The sequence below is a fragment of the Salvelinus fontinalis genome, chromosome 4, assembly GCF_029448725.1.
Source record: "Salvelinus fontinalis isolate EN_2023a chromosome 4, ASM2944872v1, whole genome shotgun sequence".
NCBI lineage: Eukaryota > Metazoa > Chordata > Actinopteri > Salmoniformes > Salmonidae > Salvelinus > Salvelinus fontinalis.
In genome coordinates, this window is record NC_074668.1 from 52160040 (window position 1) to 52177572 (window position 17533).

Below are 17533 nucleotides of genomic sequence, written 5' to 3' on the forward strand. Positions count from 1 at the left end.
AATAAATGTACCAATGTATCATCAGGGTTTCAGACGTAAGACACATCATGGGAGTTGACCATTGGTCTGAAACCAACCATTTCTGTTCCTGGAACAGAGCAACAATGCATCACACCCAAAGTGAGAAAATAACTATTGTTTAACTGTGCAACCATTGGAAAAAAGTTTGCATGATACAGTACATAAGCATTCAATATTATACGCATTTGTAAGTGCATTTATAAATGTTTAATAGTTGGAGGTAAATAGTGGCTCACTATTTGGCAAGCACTGACTGGCTGTTTTTACCAATTTGTTATAACCCATTTATTATTAATGGCTGATAAAGCATTTACAAATGATTAATTAACAGTAAATAACATAATTACAAACCCTTTACCCTTTACAAATGGAACCTTATTGTAAAGTGTTACCCTTTCTTGTTTATGTGCAATCAAGATTGTTATTAGCTCATTGTGAAGCTATGGGGTTCTCCCGTTGTGACCACTGTTAGAAATCTGGCGCTGACACGCAATAGCACTTTACAATTGCCCCACCATGTTTAAAACTATGATGTCGGTGTTGTATCCATAGCTCCAAATGAATCTAAAAGCGGTTACATTTCCTTAGCTCTATTAATTTACAGTGGCAGGGGCAGGCTGTTGAAATTACAGATTGTGCCTTTTAATATATCAAAATCCTTTTACCTCTCTAGCCTATGTTTGGAGGGGTGTCAATTCATTAGAAAAATACATATTATTGTTAATCAGTCCACTACTAACATCACATCTGCAGATAATCATTAGATTATCACTGCAGTACAAATCCTACATTAATGCTGGCTAGATAATCAGAAGCTGAGATTCAAAATCAAGTTTTCATGCCCTTCCTCATTCTTTAATTGCAAGAATATCCTTTTCAAAATAGTCTTTAGACAATAATCCTAGCAGTATCGGATAATACCCACTTATCCTCCATAACCTATGAGTTATCCTTGCCATATTATAAGAAATAACAGGCACATCCAGCTCTTTCTTTAATCACAGACGAGTAGTCATTTGTGTGCAGTGCCCTGTGTGTCTGGCTCCTAGTTGGCACATAGACGCAGTATGCACACTATGTACTCAGCATGCCAAGTTGGGACAGGCACTGCATTGCAGCGCTGTGCATTTGCCCAAGTCTTGGCACACAGGCTGTCTGATCACACAGTGTAGATCATCTACTGTAAAGAACATAAGTCGACAGTATTATACCATAGTGTGCGTGACAACCCGTATGCCGGAGCTCTTTATCTGTCTTCTGTATTTTAGACGGTCTCAGTAACAATCAATCTTCCGTCTTATTAATCTCTGAAACAGATGAGGTATGTAATACATGTCTCCATTTCCCAGCTCTATAGTACACAGTCACCCTCTGCAGGGCAGTTATCCGCATTAGCTCTCTCTATGTCCTTAAATGACTCCTCCTCTCCGTCTCACACCCTCCCTTCCTCTGTCTGTGTCTATAGCCTACCCCCCTTTCCCTGTGACACATACGCTAGACGTTGCATTGATTGTGCATAGAGAACCTCACCCTCTTCTACCACCTCAGTCTCGAATGGAGAAGGAGAGAATTGGAGTGCTTCTGTTCTTTCTGGTGGGCAACCTTATCTTTTATCTGAATGTATGTTTGACTTGTTTAGAGAGGACTGTGCAGTACAGGTTAGAGACTGTTTGTAATAGGAGGATGAGCGTTGGCTGACTTTCTGTGCAGGTAACAGTTAGTACAGTCTATTGAATACCTGAAAGCATATGCAGAGCAATTCCAAACTTGTATCTCATTCCTCTGTATTAACAATCATGAATATAAGTTCTGGAAAATAAATGTTAGCTTACTGACATGTTTTGTTGGAAATAGTTGCAAAGATACTGTGAACTCTTACTCTTATTAATATGCATGTTGTATTGTCTGAATCTGGATAACTTTTTTCTCCATCTCCTCTTTCTATCTGTCTTTGTCGGTAGATGCCCTTTCAGCCGGTCCTGTCTCCAGTGAAGACCTGCTCTCATCATGTCCCAGCTCCTGCATGTGGAGATCCCCAACTTTGGCAGCTCTGTGCTGGAGAGTCTGAACGAGCAGCGCCTGCAGGGCCAGTACTGTGATGTGGCCGTCATGGTCAATGGCCAGTCCTTTAAGGCCCACCGCGCCGTGCTGGCCGCCAGCAGCCTCTACTTCAGAGACCTGTTCAGCGGCAGCTCTCAGGGCATGTTTGAACTACCCTCCTCGGTCACCCCGTCCTGCTTCCAGCAGATCCTTTCCTTCTGCTACACGGGCAGGCTGACCATGGCTGCCAGCGAACAGCTCGTGCTCATGTACACGGCCGGCTACCTCCAGATCCAGAACATTGTGGAGCGCAGGATGAATCTCATGCTAAAGGCCAACTCTCCACACTGCGATTCCCAGACTGCCACCACCGAGGATCTGGGCTTCGAACCGTCAAGCCCCAACTACAGCCATCCGGCCCTGTTGCCAGGCGACACACTAATGGCCACTTGTAGGATTAAGCAGGAAAGATGTGAGTCCCCAATGAGTGAGGAGCACACAGCAAAGGGCCTCAAGGGCTACGCCACGAGGAGCAGTGCTCAATGTTACATGAGGGCAGGAGGGAGTGGTATTGTACCCGGAGTACAGTCGTACCCTATGGCCTCTGGGGAGCGCTCTAGCCCAGGGGCCTCCAGCCTCCCAGCCACTGACAGCCCCAGTTCCCACCCCAACGAGGAGGAGTTTGAAGAGGAGTTCTACGGCAGCAGCAATACAAACGGGGTTTATGGGCAGAATTATGGGCACCCAACCAACTCCTACAGCAGTAAATGATCCATCCTCTGTGTTACTTTTTAGATGCACCAGTAGTTCTCATTTGAACACAACTTCAGCTTTACAATACACTGTCTGGTATTGAAATTCTGCCTCCACTTGTTCCCCCAGTGCAGGATAAGTTGGACGTGTTGTCCCTACCTCTGGCCACTGAGAGGCGCTGTGTGCTGATCGGCAGGGACACGATGGCGCTGCCACCCAGTCTCATCAGCCAGATTGGCTACCGCTGCCACCCCACCCTGTACACAGAAGGGGATCCCGGGGAGAAGGTGGAGCTGGTGGGAGGTAAGACATAAGCAGTGACACCTGATATAGGCCACTCTATAATATGTATGTCTATGGTGCATAATATGTATGTCTATGGTGCATACACTGCTGGCTTGCTTCTGAAGCTAAGCAGGGTTGGTCCTGGTCAGTCCCTGGATGGGAGACCAGATGCTGCTGGAAGTGGTGTTGGAGGGCCAGTAGGAGGCACTCTTTCCTCTGGTCTAAAAAATATCCCAATGCCCCAGGGCAGTGATTGGGGACACTGCCCTGTGTAGGGTGCCGTCTTTCGGATGGGACGTTAAACGGGTGTCCTGACTCTCTGAGGTCATTAAAGATCCCATGGCACTTATCGTAAGAGTAGGGGTGTTAACCCCGGTGTCCTGGCTAAATTCCCAATCTGGCCCTCAAACCATCATGGTCACCTAATAATCCCCAGTTTACAATTGGCTCATTCATCCCCCTCCTCTCCCCTGTAACTATTCCCCAGGTCGTTGCTGCAAATGAGAACGTGTTCTCAGTCAACTTACCTGGTAAAATAACGGTAAAATAAATAAATAAATAAATAAAATCTCAGCTCGCCTCAAGCACTGACTCAATTAACACTAGAACCGCTGGGCTTTTCAGCCTTTAAGTACCCGCTAGAGAACATTGCTGGGCATCCCCTTTAGTGTCCGCATCAAATGAATATCAACCTGCAAGGTGTGCAAACATAGGTGTGCATAGGTATGCAAACATAAGCACCAACTCTTGAAAATATATTGTAAAGGACAAATTGCATAAAGAAATACTCATAGAAATATATCCATGTAAAAATATAACAATAGTTATTTGTTTAGATAGTGTGAAGGATATGTTTTGTATAATCCTACAAAGTCCTACTGAAAAACGAATAGCCTATTTTAATTTATTTTATAATAAAACATTAGTGTAATATATTTGATACATTCTATTTCTAGATTTGATTAGTAATAGAGTTATAATAAGTATTACAGTCCAGTTACAGCCTCTTTTGACAAAGTAGAAACAAAAAATCCAGCTGTGCAGGTGAAATTATTTGCCGTATTCCTAAACAAAAGCACCAGTGCATGAATAATTGTAAAGGATGAATTGCGTGAAGAAATATTTGTGGAAGTATATATATGACTAGATATAAAAACAACAGTTTTTTGTTTGGATAGAGTCAAGGATATGTTTTGTATAATTCTACAAAGTCCTAGTGAAAAATGTAGGCATATTTTCATTTCCCTTACAATAAAAACATTAGTGCAATATATTTGAACAACTTTATTTGTAGATTAGATTAGTAATAGTTAAAGTAAGTTTTACAGTCCAGTTACAGCTTCTCTGACAAAGTAGAAAACAAAAATATATAATAATATAACCAGTCAGGTGCTCAGGTGAAGTGATTTGATGTATTCCTAAATAGAACCACCAGTGCATGAACAATTGTAAAGGATGAATTACAAAGAAATATTTGTGGAAATATATCAATGACAAGATATATAAAAAAACATAATTTGACATTGTCCTCTTTTTCCCGAGTGGGAGCTATGGTGCGTAGGGAAGAGGGAGAGCAGGACGCGCTGCTGCCTTGGCGGCTGTAGCTGCTTTCTTGGCGTTCATGTGGTTCTCACGAAGCTCACATGCCAGATCCATGATGAAGTCTCTACTGACTATCTTGTCAAGGCATTGCTTGTACAACACGTGCGCATTGATAGCAGCCACGTCGATCGCGTTGTAGGACACTGCAACAGGCCAGCGGCAAGTACCTCCTTTTACAGAGTACAGTCTTGCCATCTGGACGAGTGCATCCACACCAAGCTATTGCATAAAACCAAATAGAATAGAAAAGGTTTGAATTTTGTATAATAAAACTAATAGTAATATCAATAATATTAACGTAATACAATATAATGAAAGGAGAAAATATTTGTTGCATGGCAGATGGAAAGGCAGAGCTACATACCTTTGTGCGATTGTAGTCTGTCACTGTCTCCGATTTCTTCTTCTGGTAACTGCTGATGGCAACAGTGGGATGCATGGTGCTGAGGATTGCAAACACTCTTATTTATTTTACATCTGTACACTGTGAGTGTTGCTTTTCCACTCTCCATCACTGATGTGGAGTAAAGCTCCGCTGGTATGTTGTTTTGTGCAGAGGGCGGAAGCTCCAGTCTCTGTTTGTTCACTGTTCCGAGCAGGCTAGTTTTCTTTGCCAGACTCCTGTCTCACTGTGGCAGGTTGGATCACCGTCTCAGTTGGCCCTGTTCTAGTTTTGCTGCGGCGAGGCTCAGGCATCAGAGGCAGAGTCTCGAATCAGAGGAATAATCTTCATCAGAAACGTTGATTTCAAGCTCAATATCCGATCCTCCATCCGATTCCAGCTCATCTAAATTCTACAGCATATGCAATGCTGTCAGTGTGTCCATTCGTTTGGTTCGGCTTGCCATTGTGAACTACACACATTGTATGTTGTTCTCGGTTTCTGATTTGACTCTTTGAGGGGAGATTATACAATTTCCAGGCTTTCATAATAAAATAATTAGACCTCCCACAATTCTTTATCGTCATTACACTATTGTTCTAAATTCAAACCCCTTCTCCCTCGTCATTCAGATCATTAAAATTCAATCACCCTCTTCACCTTCCTCCTCATCATTCAGTTCATTCAAATTCAGTTGTGAAGTGACATGCACAATTATCAGTTTCTATCTGGTTTCTATCACCCATTCATCCATTGACAACACTCATTCAGTGAGGAGAGAGATGCATTAGAGCCTCTGTACCAACACCCTTCGGCACATTTCTCTTGGCCGCTTAAGTTAGAAAAAAATATGAAAAAACAACAACAGGTATACAGCCTCTAAATACCTTTCTGTTTGTGATTTAAAAATTCTGACAACTGAGCAATGTAAAACATAAATATTTAGGAAAAGTCAGGGAAGGAGCAGGATGTTGCTATTCTTTGGGGGGGGGCAGATATTTTTTATTTACAAAATCAAACGTCAGTGGCCATTGGTTGTTGTAGTGTTAAAGACCTAGGCCCTCACATGCAGACAGTATATTTTCTTCTTTACAACTGTATCATACAATACAGAGACGTTATCATGGACATAAAGATCATTAGGGAGGCCCACCATTTTATTGTTTTCATCATGGATGTGAACGTGAGTAGCATTGCTCTGTCCTTTCCCCAGGTTCTGGTGTATATATGACTCGTGGCCAGTTGATGAACTGTCATTTGTGTGCTGGCATTAAGCACAAAGTGCTGCTGCGTCGGCTGCTCGCCACCTTCTTTGACAGGTTAGACTGTTAAATTCTACAGTGCATTTGTAACTATATTGCCGTAGCCAGATTCTGGACCTAGGCAGTAGGCTACTAGCTCTTTATAAACCATATTTAGTCATTTTAGACAGAGAAAATGAGAGAGGGGGTAGCGAAAATGATAGAAGGGAAAGCCCTATGGATACTGATTATGCTATTGTGTACATAGAAACACACTGGCCAATAGCTGTGGAACTGGAATTCGCTCCTCCACCAATGATCCCAGTCGAAAACCGTTGGACAACCGAGTCCTAAACACTGTCAAACGTAGGTGCCCTTCTGTTTTCTCAGGTGTTAAACTCCATACTGTATTAATTTGGCTCAACACTATATGTAAAGTTGACAATATGCATTTCTTTCTATGTTGTCTTGTCTCTTTCCTCTCTTTTGCAGTCTACTGTCAGAACTTTGCACCTAATTTCAAAGAGAGTGAGATGAACGTGATTGCAGCCGACATGTGCACAAACGCACGGCGTGTGCGAAAGCGCTGGCTGCCCAAGATCCAGTCCATGCTCCCGGAGACCAAGGAGAGCAGCAGAAGCTCCTGCAAGGGGCAGTCCAGGGCCTGTGCGTCATCCCAGACAAGTGTGCTGTCGTCGGCCTTGCCCTTTGAAATGGACTTCAGACACCTGACGTCGTCCTACCTGACCCTAGAACAGCAGCTCTACGCCGAGAGCCGCAAAGAGACTCTCCTACCTCACCTGCAGTTTGTGGGATCCACCAGGTCAGAGGAGGGGGCTGCAGCAGCAGAGCTGGCTGAGTCCGAGACAGAGCATGGGCCTGAGCGAGGAGAACGAGGAGCCCAGGCAGGCCAAGGAACTGAACGCCTCTCTGAGTGCTTGGAGAGAGCAGCTGAGGTCCCCTCCCTCAGCACACAGGGTAAGGCTGGGGCCGGGGGCTCCCCCTCCTCCAAACACACAGGACAGCAGGAGGACAAGTTGCTAGGAGATGACCAGTGAGCTCCTAACATCCCTCTTCTCAACCAATCTATATATATCTATGTATGTGTATTTAAGCTTTGGCTACTCTACTGCATGTAACATCGCAGAAATTGCAGTTCAGACATGCACTTAAAAGAAATCTGATGAAAAATGAAATGCAGTATAATAATTCCCTGAAGAAGAAGAGAAGAATGCTACTACTGTGGCACCTGATGGACTCGCTGATAGATAAGGTGGGTGAACAGACATGGGGTGAATGAGGAAAACCGTTGAGTTTTTAGTTGTCGTCTGTAGTTTGTACTCTTGTAAAGCCTACAAGACCAGAGGTCTAGGGTTGGCTTTTATGTGCATTTACCCTCTACTACACCACTGGTCATAATGTACGGCTCACTACTTCTACCAAAAGTTCGGTACCACTTTATTTTACAGTACAGAAATTACCTGGTATTTTACATAGAAATTGCATTGTAAAATGGTAAATAAATTCTAATAACCTATAACCTACATTTGTTTATTTCAGGCTCAATGCAAGTAGCACCACTCAGCACCATTTGGTACCAAGTAGTTAACAATAGTTTAAAGGTCTTTGAAGTAAGTAGCAGAAAGTACCCATTAATACCTCACAATTTCCTAGAAAATACCAAGTCATTTCTGTTCCTTAAAATAATGTGCTACCAACGCTTCTTCATTGATTTCTGTTTTCTAATTGTTCTGCTTCCACCTAATTACCTCTGATGTGACATTATGTTAATCTATATAATCAACTGTTGGCACTGAATAAGACAAACATTACCAATAACAACATGGGGAGGCCACACAATATTGCTTCTATATTCCTTTATTTTAATCAGCTTCAAACTGTCGGTCCACTGAGATGCATTGAAGGTATAGCCCCAGTGAGATTGATCTGTTCTTTACCTTATATCCAGTACTGTTTTGATATTACTGATTGGAATATGTTGAAAGATTCATCCACCCAGGACTCATCCATCAACATTGAGGAATATACACCATCAATCACAGGCTTCATTAGGAAATGTGTTGATATTGTTCCCACAATAGCAATCCGGACATGCCCCAACTAAAAACCCTGGATCAACAGAGATATCCGTACCATGCTCAGAGCCCATACTGCAGCATTCAATGTCAGCAGAACGGACCCTGATGACTCGGTGGGGCGCGATGCGTACAAGCAAGCAGTTACGAGCTCCTCAAATCCATTAGTGACGCAAAAAGACATTACAGACTCAAACTTTAATTGATGTTTGACAACTTAGACTCGCGACACGTGGCAAGGACTACAGACTATCACGGACTACAAAGGCAAATCTAGCTGTGTGATGCCCACCGAAGCCTCCCTCCCAGATGAGCTTAACACATTCTATGGTCGCTTCGAGGCAAACAATACCGAGCAATCCAGGAAGACACTCGCTGCTCCGGACAACCAAGTGCTTTCACTCTGAGGCTGACGTGAAGAAAACTCTCAAAAGAGTGAAAACTCACAAAATCGCCAGACCAGTTGGCATCCCTGGCCGCATTCTCAGAGTGTGTGCTGACCAGCTGGTGAGCGTCTTCTCAGACATCTTCAACCTGTCTCTGGCTGTAGTCCTCACCTGCTTCGAGGAGACTACCATTGTCCCAGTGCCCAATAAAAACAAGGTGACATTCCCAAATGACTACCGACCAGTCTCACTCACCCCAGTCATCATGAAGTGCCTCGAGAGGCTGGTCATGGCCCACATCAAGGCCATCATGCCAGGCACACTGGACCCACGCCAATTTGCCTACCGCTCCAACAGATCCACGGAAGATCCCATTTCCATCGCTATTCACACAGCCCTAACACATCTGGACAAGAAGAACACCTATGTGAGAATCCTGTTCATTGACTACAGTTCAGCATTCAAAACTATTGTTCCCTCCAAGCTTGACACCAAGCTCAGAGCACTGGGTCTGGACAGCACCATCTGCAACTGGGTCCTGGATTTCCTGGCGGGCAGACCACAGGCACAACACCTCTTCTATACTAACTCTTAACACAGGGGACCCTCAGGGGTATCTCCTCAGCCATCTGCTGTACTTCCTATTCACCCATGACTGCGTGGCTTTGCATGACACCAACTCCATCAAGTTTGCTCACGACACCACAATTGTAGGCCTGGTAACCAACAATGACGAGTCAGTCTATAGGGAGGTTGTGAAGTGAACCGGCATTGTGGTGCCAGGACAACAGCAGCTAGAATTTTTCCGTCCACAATTCAACTGTGGGAGCATGGCGGCTCTCAACACCAGGCAACAAAAGAGCTGGCCACTACTATACGAGAGATTGTTTGTGAGGAGATTACCTCTGCCCTCGTCTTACAATTAAAACTGATAATTTAATCATTGGCTGTGCTCACTGCTAAAGTGGATACCTATTCTAAAATGGAAAGCCTGGAGAAGACAAGCAATGCGACAGAGGTGTGACTCCATGACCTGGAAACAGCGCAAGCTAAGTTGGAAGGGATAATCAAATTCCTGTAAATTCAATGTGCAGGTCACAGGACTTGAAACTGGTGTGGAAGCGGGCAACTCAACTTCCTTCATGAGCAATCTTTTCTATGAACTGTTCGGGCAGGAGGTCCTATGTCGCCGATTAACAGTGAGCACTGCAACGGTCAACTCCAACTGCTCTCACTGTATGATTGTACGGATCCACAGCTTTGAAGTCAAGCGGCGAATTGTTCACCTTGTAGTGTAATCTGGGGGTTTGACTATGCAGGGAAGAGGATCAGCATCTACCCAGACCTGAGTGCCAAAATGCTAAAACACAGGGAAACCTACAACAAGGTGAGATACCAGCTACGCAAGCTAAACCTGATATTCGGCTTCATCCACTCGACAAAACTCATCTTGACCTCCAGAACACCACACACATGTTTTCCACTGCCAAGGAAGCTCAAGACTTCTTCAAGAAGCACATCAAACCCAACACACAACGGGACAAGCCAACAGAAGGAACCTCATGACTGGCACATTTTTTAAGGTATGCTATCCATGCACAATCACACGGCCTAGCCTATGGCTGTGATGCTGCCCTCAGCATAAGACAATGATGACACCCCCTAATGTTTGAGTACAAGGAACAATAATAATATTATTGCTGAGCATTAAACTTGTTATAAGTATATTGCCTATGGTCCTGGACATTTACACAGTAATGGCACCACACCAATTAATGGACAATGGACAATATATGGAGGTTTACACATACTGGAACTGCTTTCTTGTGGCTACAGTGTATTGAATCCATTTGGGCAGAATATGGCAAATAACAGTATATATACAAAAGTATGTGGACACCACTTCAAATTAGTGGATTCAGCTATTTCAACCATACCCGTTGCTGACAGGTGTATAAAATCTCCATAGACAAATCTCCATCGACAAACATTGGCAGTGGAATGGCCTTACTGAAGAGCTCAGTGACTTTCAACGTGGCACTGTCATAGGATGCCACCTTTCCAACAAGTCAGTTTGTCAAATTTCTGCCCTGCTAGAGCTGTTCCGGTCAACTGTAAGTGCTGTTATTGTGAAGTGGAAACTTCTAGGAGCGTCAACGGCTCAGCCGCAAAGTGGTAGGCCACACAAGCTTACAGAACGAGACCGCACACAACCGTAAGATCACCATACGCATGCCAAGCTTCGGCCGGGGTGGTGTAAAACTCGCTGCCATTGGACTATGGAGCAGTGGAAACGCGTTCTCTGGAGTGATGAATCACGCGTCACCATCTGGCAGTCCGCCGGACAAATCTGGGTTTGGCGGGAGCCAGGAGAACACTACCAGCCCGAATGCATAGTGCCAACTATAAAGTTTAGTGGATAAGGAATAATGGTCTGGGGCTGTTTTCATGGTTTGGGTTAGGCCCCTTAGTTCCAGTGAAAGGAAATTTTAACACTATAGCTTACAATGACATGCGAGATGGTTCTGTACTTCCGACTTTGTGACAAAAGTTTGGGGAAGGCCCTTTCCGGTTTCAGCATGACAATGCCCTTGTGCACAAAGCAAAGTCCATTAAGAAATGGTTTGTTGAGATCGGTGTGGAAGATCTTGACTGGCTTGCAAAGAGCCCTGACCTCAACCCCATCGAACACCTTTGGGATGAATTTGAACACCGACTGCGAGCCAGGCCTAATCGCATAACATCAGTGCCCGACCTCACTAATGATCTTGTAGCTGAATGGAAGCAAGTCCCCGCAGCAATGTTCCAACATCCAACATCCATATTAATACCCATGATTTTGGAATGAGATGTTCGACGAACAGGTGTCCACATACTTTAGGTCAAGTAGTTTAAGTTAGTAGCTATTCCCCTACTATTTCATGTTTAATTTTGTATAGATGTTTTGCTACTGCCAAGGAGAGATGGCCAGTCCAATATTGGCTACTACTACACAATAGATTTTTTGGTTTTGCTTGTTTTCCTTCTTGTTGATTCCTTTTCCCCTCTATTTAGGCACTAAATGTATCTCCCAGGGAGGACTTTCCCTACAGACAATGATTAATTATTATATACAGTAACATCTAGAGTATAGACTTCACTTTTTTGCACATACCCTCTTATTTGTTTTGTACATAGTACAGAGCACTTAAAGGAGGGCAAATGTATGTTTAAAGTCATTCAAAGCATATTGATAATAATTTATGCATATAATGGATTAAGATCTATTGCTCCTCCTATTGTTGACTGTTTCGGCATTAGACTTGCATATCTGTCCTCTTTTTGTTTTCATTTTCTTTATTTTTTCTTCCTTCCCCACCCTTTCTCATCAAGTCTGCTAACTTAACTGTAAAGGTCTAAATTCGTTGCTTATTTGATGTTTTACTTAACAATAATAAGTTGCTTAAGAGATTCATGTGTAATGTGTAAGGCTGCCAATCGCAATTACGCTGCAACCCTGTAAGTATAGTGCAGGGCGGGGGGAACAGGAGAATGAGGGCTGGGAGCTACATAGGAAGGGGGGGGCTGAGGAAGCGGGGGCAGGGAAGTGGGAACGGTTTATAGAGACCTAGTGGGTCGTGCTTTTTACTTTACATCCATGATCTTATCAACACTAAGGATAACAATTACATTTTAGAAAAACAATGGCAACACTAGCTATTGTCTTATGGAATCTGAAAGGCTTTAATAATCCTATCAAACATTCCAGCTGTCTTGATATTCAAGCAAGAAACCATATTGATATAGCAATGCTCCAAGATACACACTTGCTCCAAAAGGACACACATAGAATAGAGAACCATTTTGTACAAACTGGCTGCTTTTTAAAAAGCCCCAAACAAAACTAAGGGTGTTATCATAATGATGCATAAGAATCTCAAAATCACAGTATCCCTGGTGAAGGCGAAGACCAAGAAGGCAGAATCACTTTCCTTAAATGTATCCGTAATGGAAAGAAAATTGCCTTTATCAATGTGTATGCTCCAAATTCATATGATACCACTTTTTTTTTAAATTCTTTGACCAGCATATTGTTAGAATTGACTGAATTCCAACTGGTTATTCGCACAGACATGAATGTCTTTTTGGACATGCAGGACAAATCTAATGAGACCAACATACTCTCCAACATACAGTGCATTCGGAAAGTATTCAGACCCCTTGACTTTTCCACATTTTGTTACGTTACAGCCTTGTTCTGAAATTAATTAAAAAAATGTTTCCCTCATCAATCTGCACACAATACCCCATAATGACAAAGCAAAAGCAGGTTCAGACATTTTTGCAAATGGATAAAAAAAACTGAAATATTAAATTTACATAAATATTCAGACCCTTTACTCAGTACTTTGTTGAAGCACTCTTGGCAGCGATTACAGCCTCGAGTCTTCTTTGGTATGATGCTACAAGCTTGGCACACCTGTACTTGGGGAGTTTCTCCCATTCTTCTCTGCAAATCCTCTCAAGCTCTGTCAGGTTGGATGGGTACCGTCGCTGCACAGCTATTTTCAGGTCTCTCCAGAGATGTTCGATCAGGTTCAAGTCTGGGCTCTGGCTGGGACACTCGAGGACATTCAGAAACTTGTCCCAATGCCACTGCTGCATTGTCTTGGCTGTGTGATTAGGGTCATTGTCCTGTTGGAGGGTGAACCTTCACCCTATTTTGAGGTCCCGAGAGCTCTGGAGCATGCTTTCATCAAGGATTTCTTTGTACTTTGCTCTGTTTATCTTTCCTTCCATCCTGACTAGTCTCCCTTTCCCTGCCACTGAAAAACATCCCCACAGCATGATGCTGCCACCACCATGCTTCACCGTAGGGATGGTGCCAGGTTTCCTCCAGACGTGACGCTTGGCATTCAGGCTAAAGAGTTCAATCTTGGTTTCATCAGACCAGAGAATCTTGTTTCTCATGGTCTGAGAGTCCTTTAAGGGCCTTTTGGTAAACTCCAAGCGGGATGTTATGTGCCTTTTACAGAGGAGTGGCTTCCGTCTGGCCACCCTACCATAAAGGCCTGATTGCTGGAGTGCTGCAGAGATCGTTGTCCTTCTGGAAGTTTCTCTCATCTCCAAGGAGGAATTCTGGATCTCTGTCAAAGTGACCATCGGGTTCTTGGACATTCCCTGACCAAGGCCCTTCTCCATCGATTGCTCAGTTTGGCCGGGCAGCCAGCTCTAGGAAGATTCTTGGTGGTTCCAAACTTCTTCCATTTAATTGATTGATGGAGATTGATGGAGGCCACTGTGTTTTTGGGGACCTTCAATGCTGCAGGCATTTTTTCGTACTCTTCCCCAGATCTGTGCCTCGACACAATCCTTTTTCGGCGCTCTACGAACAATTCCTTCAACCTCATGGCTTGGTTTTTGCTTTGACATGCACTGTGGGACCTTATATAGACAAGTGTGTGTCTTTCCAAATCATGCCCAATCAATTAATTTCACCACAGGTGGACTCCAATCAAGTTGTTGAAACATCTCAAGGATGATCAATGGAAACAAGATGCACCTGAGCTCAGTTTCGAGTCTCATAGCAAAGGGTCTGAATACTTATGTAAACAAGGTCTTTTTGTTTTTATTTGTAATAAATTAGCAAGCATTTCTAAAAAAAAAACTGTTTTTTCGCTTTGTTATTATTGTGTATTGTGTGTAGATTGATGATGATTTTTTAAATGTAATCTATTTTAGAATAAGGCTAAAACGTAACAAAATGCAGTAAATGTCAAGGGGTCTGAATACTTCCCGAATGCGCTGTACATGGAGACTGTTTTGTGACAAAAATAAGGTGTTAAATACGTACAATTTTTTTTTAAATGTTTCCTGACCTTTCTTATATCTCTCAGATATAGGACAGACACTTCAGAACAAACTTCGTTCAGATTTTTTTTTGGGGGGGGGGGTGAATCTGTTATTCAATGCATTTGTATGGGCTAATAATAGTAAGGCCAAATAAAATTGTTAATCAAACTGGGTCGTGTTTTGGAGGACACATGACTCTCGACCTTCGCCTCTCCCGAGTTTGTAGGGGAGTTGCAGCGATGAGACACGACTAACTATCAATGGGCTTTCATGAAATTTGGGAGAAAAGGGGTAAAGCATTTCTTTTTTTTTACATTGGTCATCAATTTATTTTTTATATATATATTTTTATACATCAAGGGGTCTTAAAATTATAATAATTAAAATGAATATGAAATAACAAAACGAACCTTGGTATGACCTTCTTAAAACAATTCCATATACAGTAGCTTAGTAGAACCCCCCCATTGAGCCCCTGGCCCAGGCAATTCGACATTCAAAAGAAGTTACACCAATATGCCTCAATTCTACGGATCAAATCATCTCATTATACGCTGAAGATGTAGTTCAATCCCTCCCAAATGCTTTGAAGATCATAGACAAATTCCACTCCAGCTCAAGTTATAAAATAAATCTAACCAAATCTGCCCTACTCCCCCTCAAGAATCTGACAAGAGTACCCCAGCTCTACTTATAGAATCCCAATCGTTTCCCATTTTAAATATTTAGGATTAGATATATTTCCTTCTTTAGACAAAACCATTGTCAAAACCTTCAACAGAATGCTCAGTGAAGATGCGGGAGGAGGTGTGCTTGGTAGGGTGGGAAGGGGTGGGAAAAATGGTTTCTGGGTGGGGAGGGAGGATGCAGGCGTGTGGATATGGACTGAGGGGGTGGGGGAATGGGTTGGTGAGGGGGAACCTTTTTTGTTAATTTTCCTCGCGTAAAAGGTTACAAAACTGTTGATACACGTACTGTTCTTTATCTTACAAAACTGTTGATACTGTTCTTTATGTATGTATGCGTTTCTCTGATAGTTTTTTCTTCTTCTTTCGAGTGGCATCCCACAGGTAAAAAAAAATACGAAAGGCAAATATGATAACTGAATATATCTGAATTGATTTGACTTTGAATGTTATACCGGTACCTGTAACCCCCCTCTGAAAAAATTACAAACAAAATAAAAAACGTGTTAAAAAAAAGGAAGCAGAGGACGGACACATGCCCTGATCCACATATATGGGATTGCAGTCAAAAGAGTCAGCAGTTTTAAGTTCCTGGTGTCCACATCACTGAGGACTTGACATGGACCAACAGCACCATTACTCTTGTCAACAGGGCGCAACAGCGTCTCTAACTCCTAAGACGGCTGACGATATTCCGCATGCCAACCCAGCTCCTCTCCAAATACTTCCGCTGCACCATCGAGTGTCCTGAATGGTTGCATCACTGCCTGGTAAGGGAATTCCTCCATCCACTACAGTAAGACCCTCCAGCGTGGTGAAGACGGCCCAGTACATCACTGGGACCGTGCTCCTGCCCATCCAGGACATCTACTTGAAACGGTGCCTGAAGAAGCACCGCAGCATCATCAAGGACACCACACACCACAGTGAAGAGCTGTTCACTCCCTTATCGTCTGGCAGATGGTATCGGAGCATGAGGTCTTATACCAACAGACTCAGAGACAGTTTCTATCTACAAGGCATCAGACTGCTGAACACTTGAACTGGACTGACCACCTGCACTGACTCTCTGCACCTTAGCAAACATGCACTCGCTCACATACACAGCCACACAGATACTGTATACGCCGCGCACACACAAACACAAACACACACATATTCATGCTACGCACACACACATCCAACTGCTGCTACTAGGCTCTTATTATTGCTAAATACTGCACAATTTAAACACTTGCCCACCAAACCCCCCTTCCCCAAACATGTGTAAATATTGGACTATAAATTGTGCCTTCCTGTACTATATTTAAGCTAAAATATTTCTTCTATTCTACTGAGCCATTTACTTTATGTTCGATATTCTTATCTTTTATAATTTCTTATTGCTGTTGCATTGTCGAGAAGGAACCTGCAAGGAAGCATTTCGTTAGACGGTGTATATCATGTTTATCCTGTACATACAACTAATAAAACTTTAAACTAGATGCTTAAGGCTCTCCATCCCTACATCAATAACATAGTTTCTCACACTCATGTTCCAAGACAAGGTTGAGCGCAGCAAACAGATGCAATAAACAGAAACATTGGTCAAAATCCTCTATGTTTTGATGTCATGTGAAAGGCTGCAGAGCTACCAATAGAGGATGGTTTAGCTGGGAGAAATTGGTGCATATATTGTATGTTAGGTTTGTTATATTGGTTGACTTTGTTCACAATTACTGTTACTTGGTTGACAATTAATGTTAGTCTTTAAACCCACTCTTCCACAATCAATACATCCAGACGGGTTTGTAAGTACACAAAGATTGGTCTGGCTATTGGAATATTTTCAAAACCTAATGGCTGGCTGTTTATGAGTGAAGGCACACATGGTATTTTAATTACACTTTTGCTATAAGGTATTAATTGAGTATTGTTTGTAGAAATACATGTCAATACTTATACTACCCAAAACATACTACTACACATACAGTACCTTGGATAACTTGGACATTGGAGGGTGAATGTTCATGTGTCATTGTTGTTTTGTAATGGTCTTTTGTGAGGTCCTCCTGGTCCATGAGGTTCTCCAGGAGGAGGACGTGTCCCTAAATGTGAAGAGGAGGTTCCGAAAATTCCAGACAGTGTGGAACTGGTTGCTCTGTTTGAGGTGGTTGTTCTCCAGGCGAAAGAGATTCCAAATACACCGTCTGGAGGAAGAAGAACGAAG

The 17533-nt window shown here is 43.0% G+C and overlaps 2 protein-coding genes across 4 annotated transcripts in view; one reads left to right on the top strand and one right to left on the bottom strand.

The window, feature by feature from the left end:
- Positions 1-1489: 1489 nt before the first annotated feature.
- On the top strand, positions 1490-16808 carry LOC129853981 (nucleus accumbens-associated protein 2). Of its 2 annotated transcripts, none has more exons than XM_055920565.1 (6): positions 1490-1614; positions 1983-2533; positions 2944-3117; positions 6297-6402; positions 6593-6690; positions 6817-16808. In XM_055920565.1, the coding sequence occupies exons 2-6, from the start codon at positions 2029-2031 to the stop codon at positions 7380-7382; spliced, it is 1449 nt and encodes a 482-aa protein (XP_055776540.1). In that variant the 5' UTR covers positions 1490-1614; positions 1983-2028; the 3' UTR covers positions 7383-16808. The 2 variants fall into 2 exon arrangements, with proteins under 2 accessions (XP_055776540.1, XP_055776539.1); XM_055920564.1 differs by having other exon boundaries at positions 1491-1614; positions 1983-2824.
- LOC129853983 (uncharacterized) overlaps positions 12506-17533 on the bottom strand; it is a 65628-nt gene continuing 60600 nt past the window's right edge. For both annotated transcript variants that reach the window (XR_008759211.1, XM_055920568.1), the window contains one exon: positions 12506-17513. Coding sequence is in view for 1 of the 2 variants with exons in the window: in XM_055920568.1 (XP_055776543.1) it covers positions 17332-17513 (182 nt within the window). In the remaining variant the exon portion in view is untranslated. The remainder of the gene's footprint in view (positions 17514-17533) is intronic.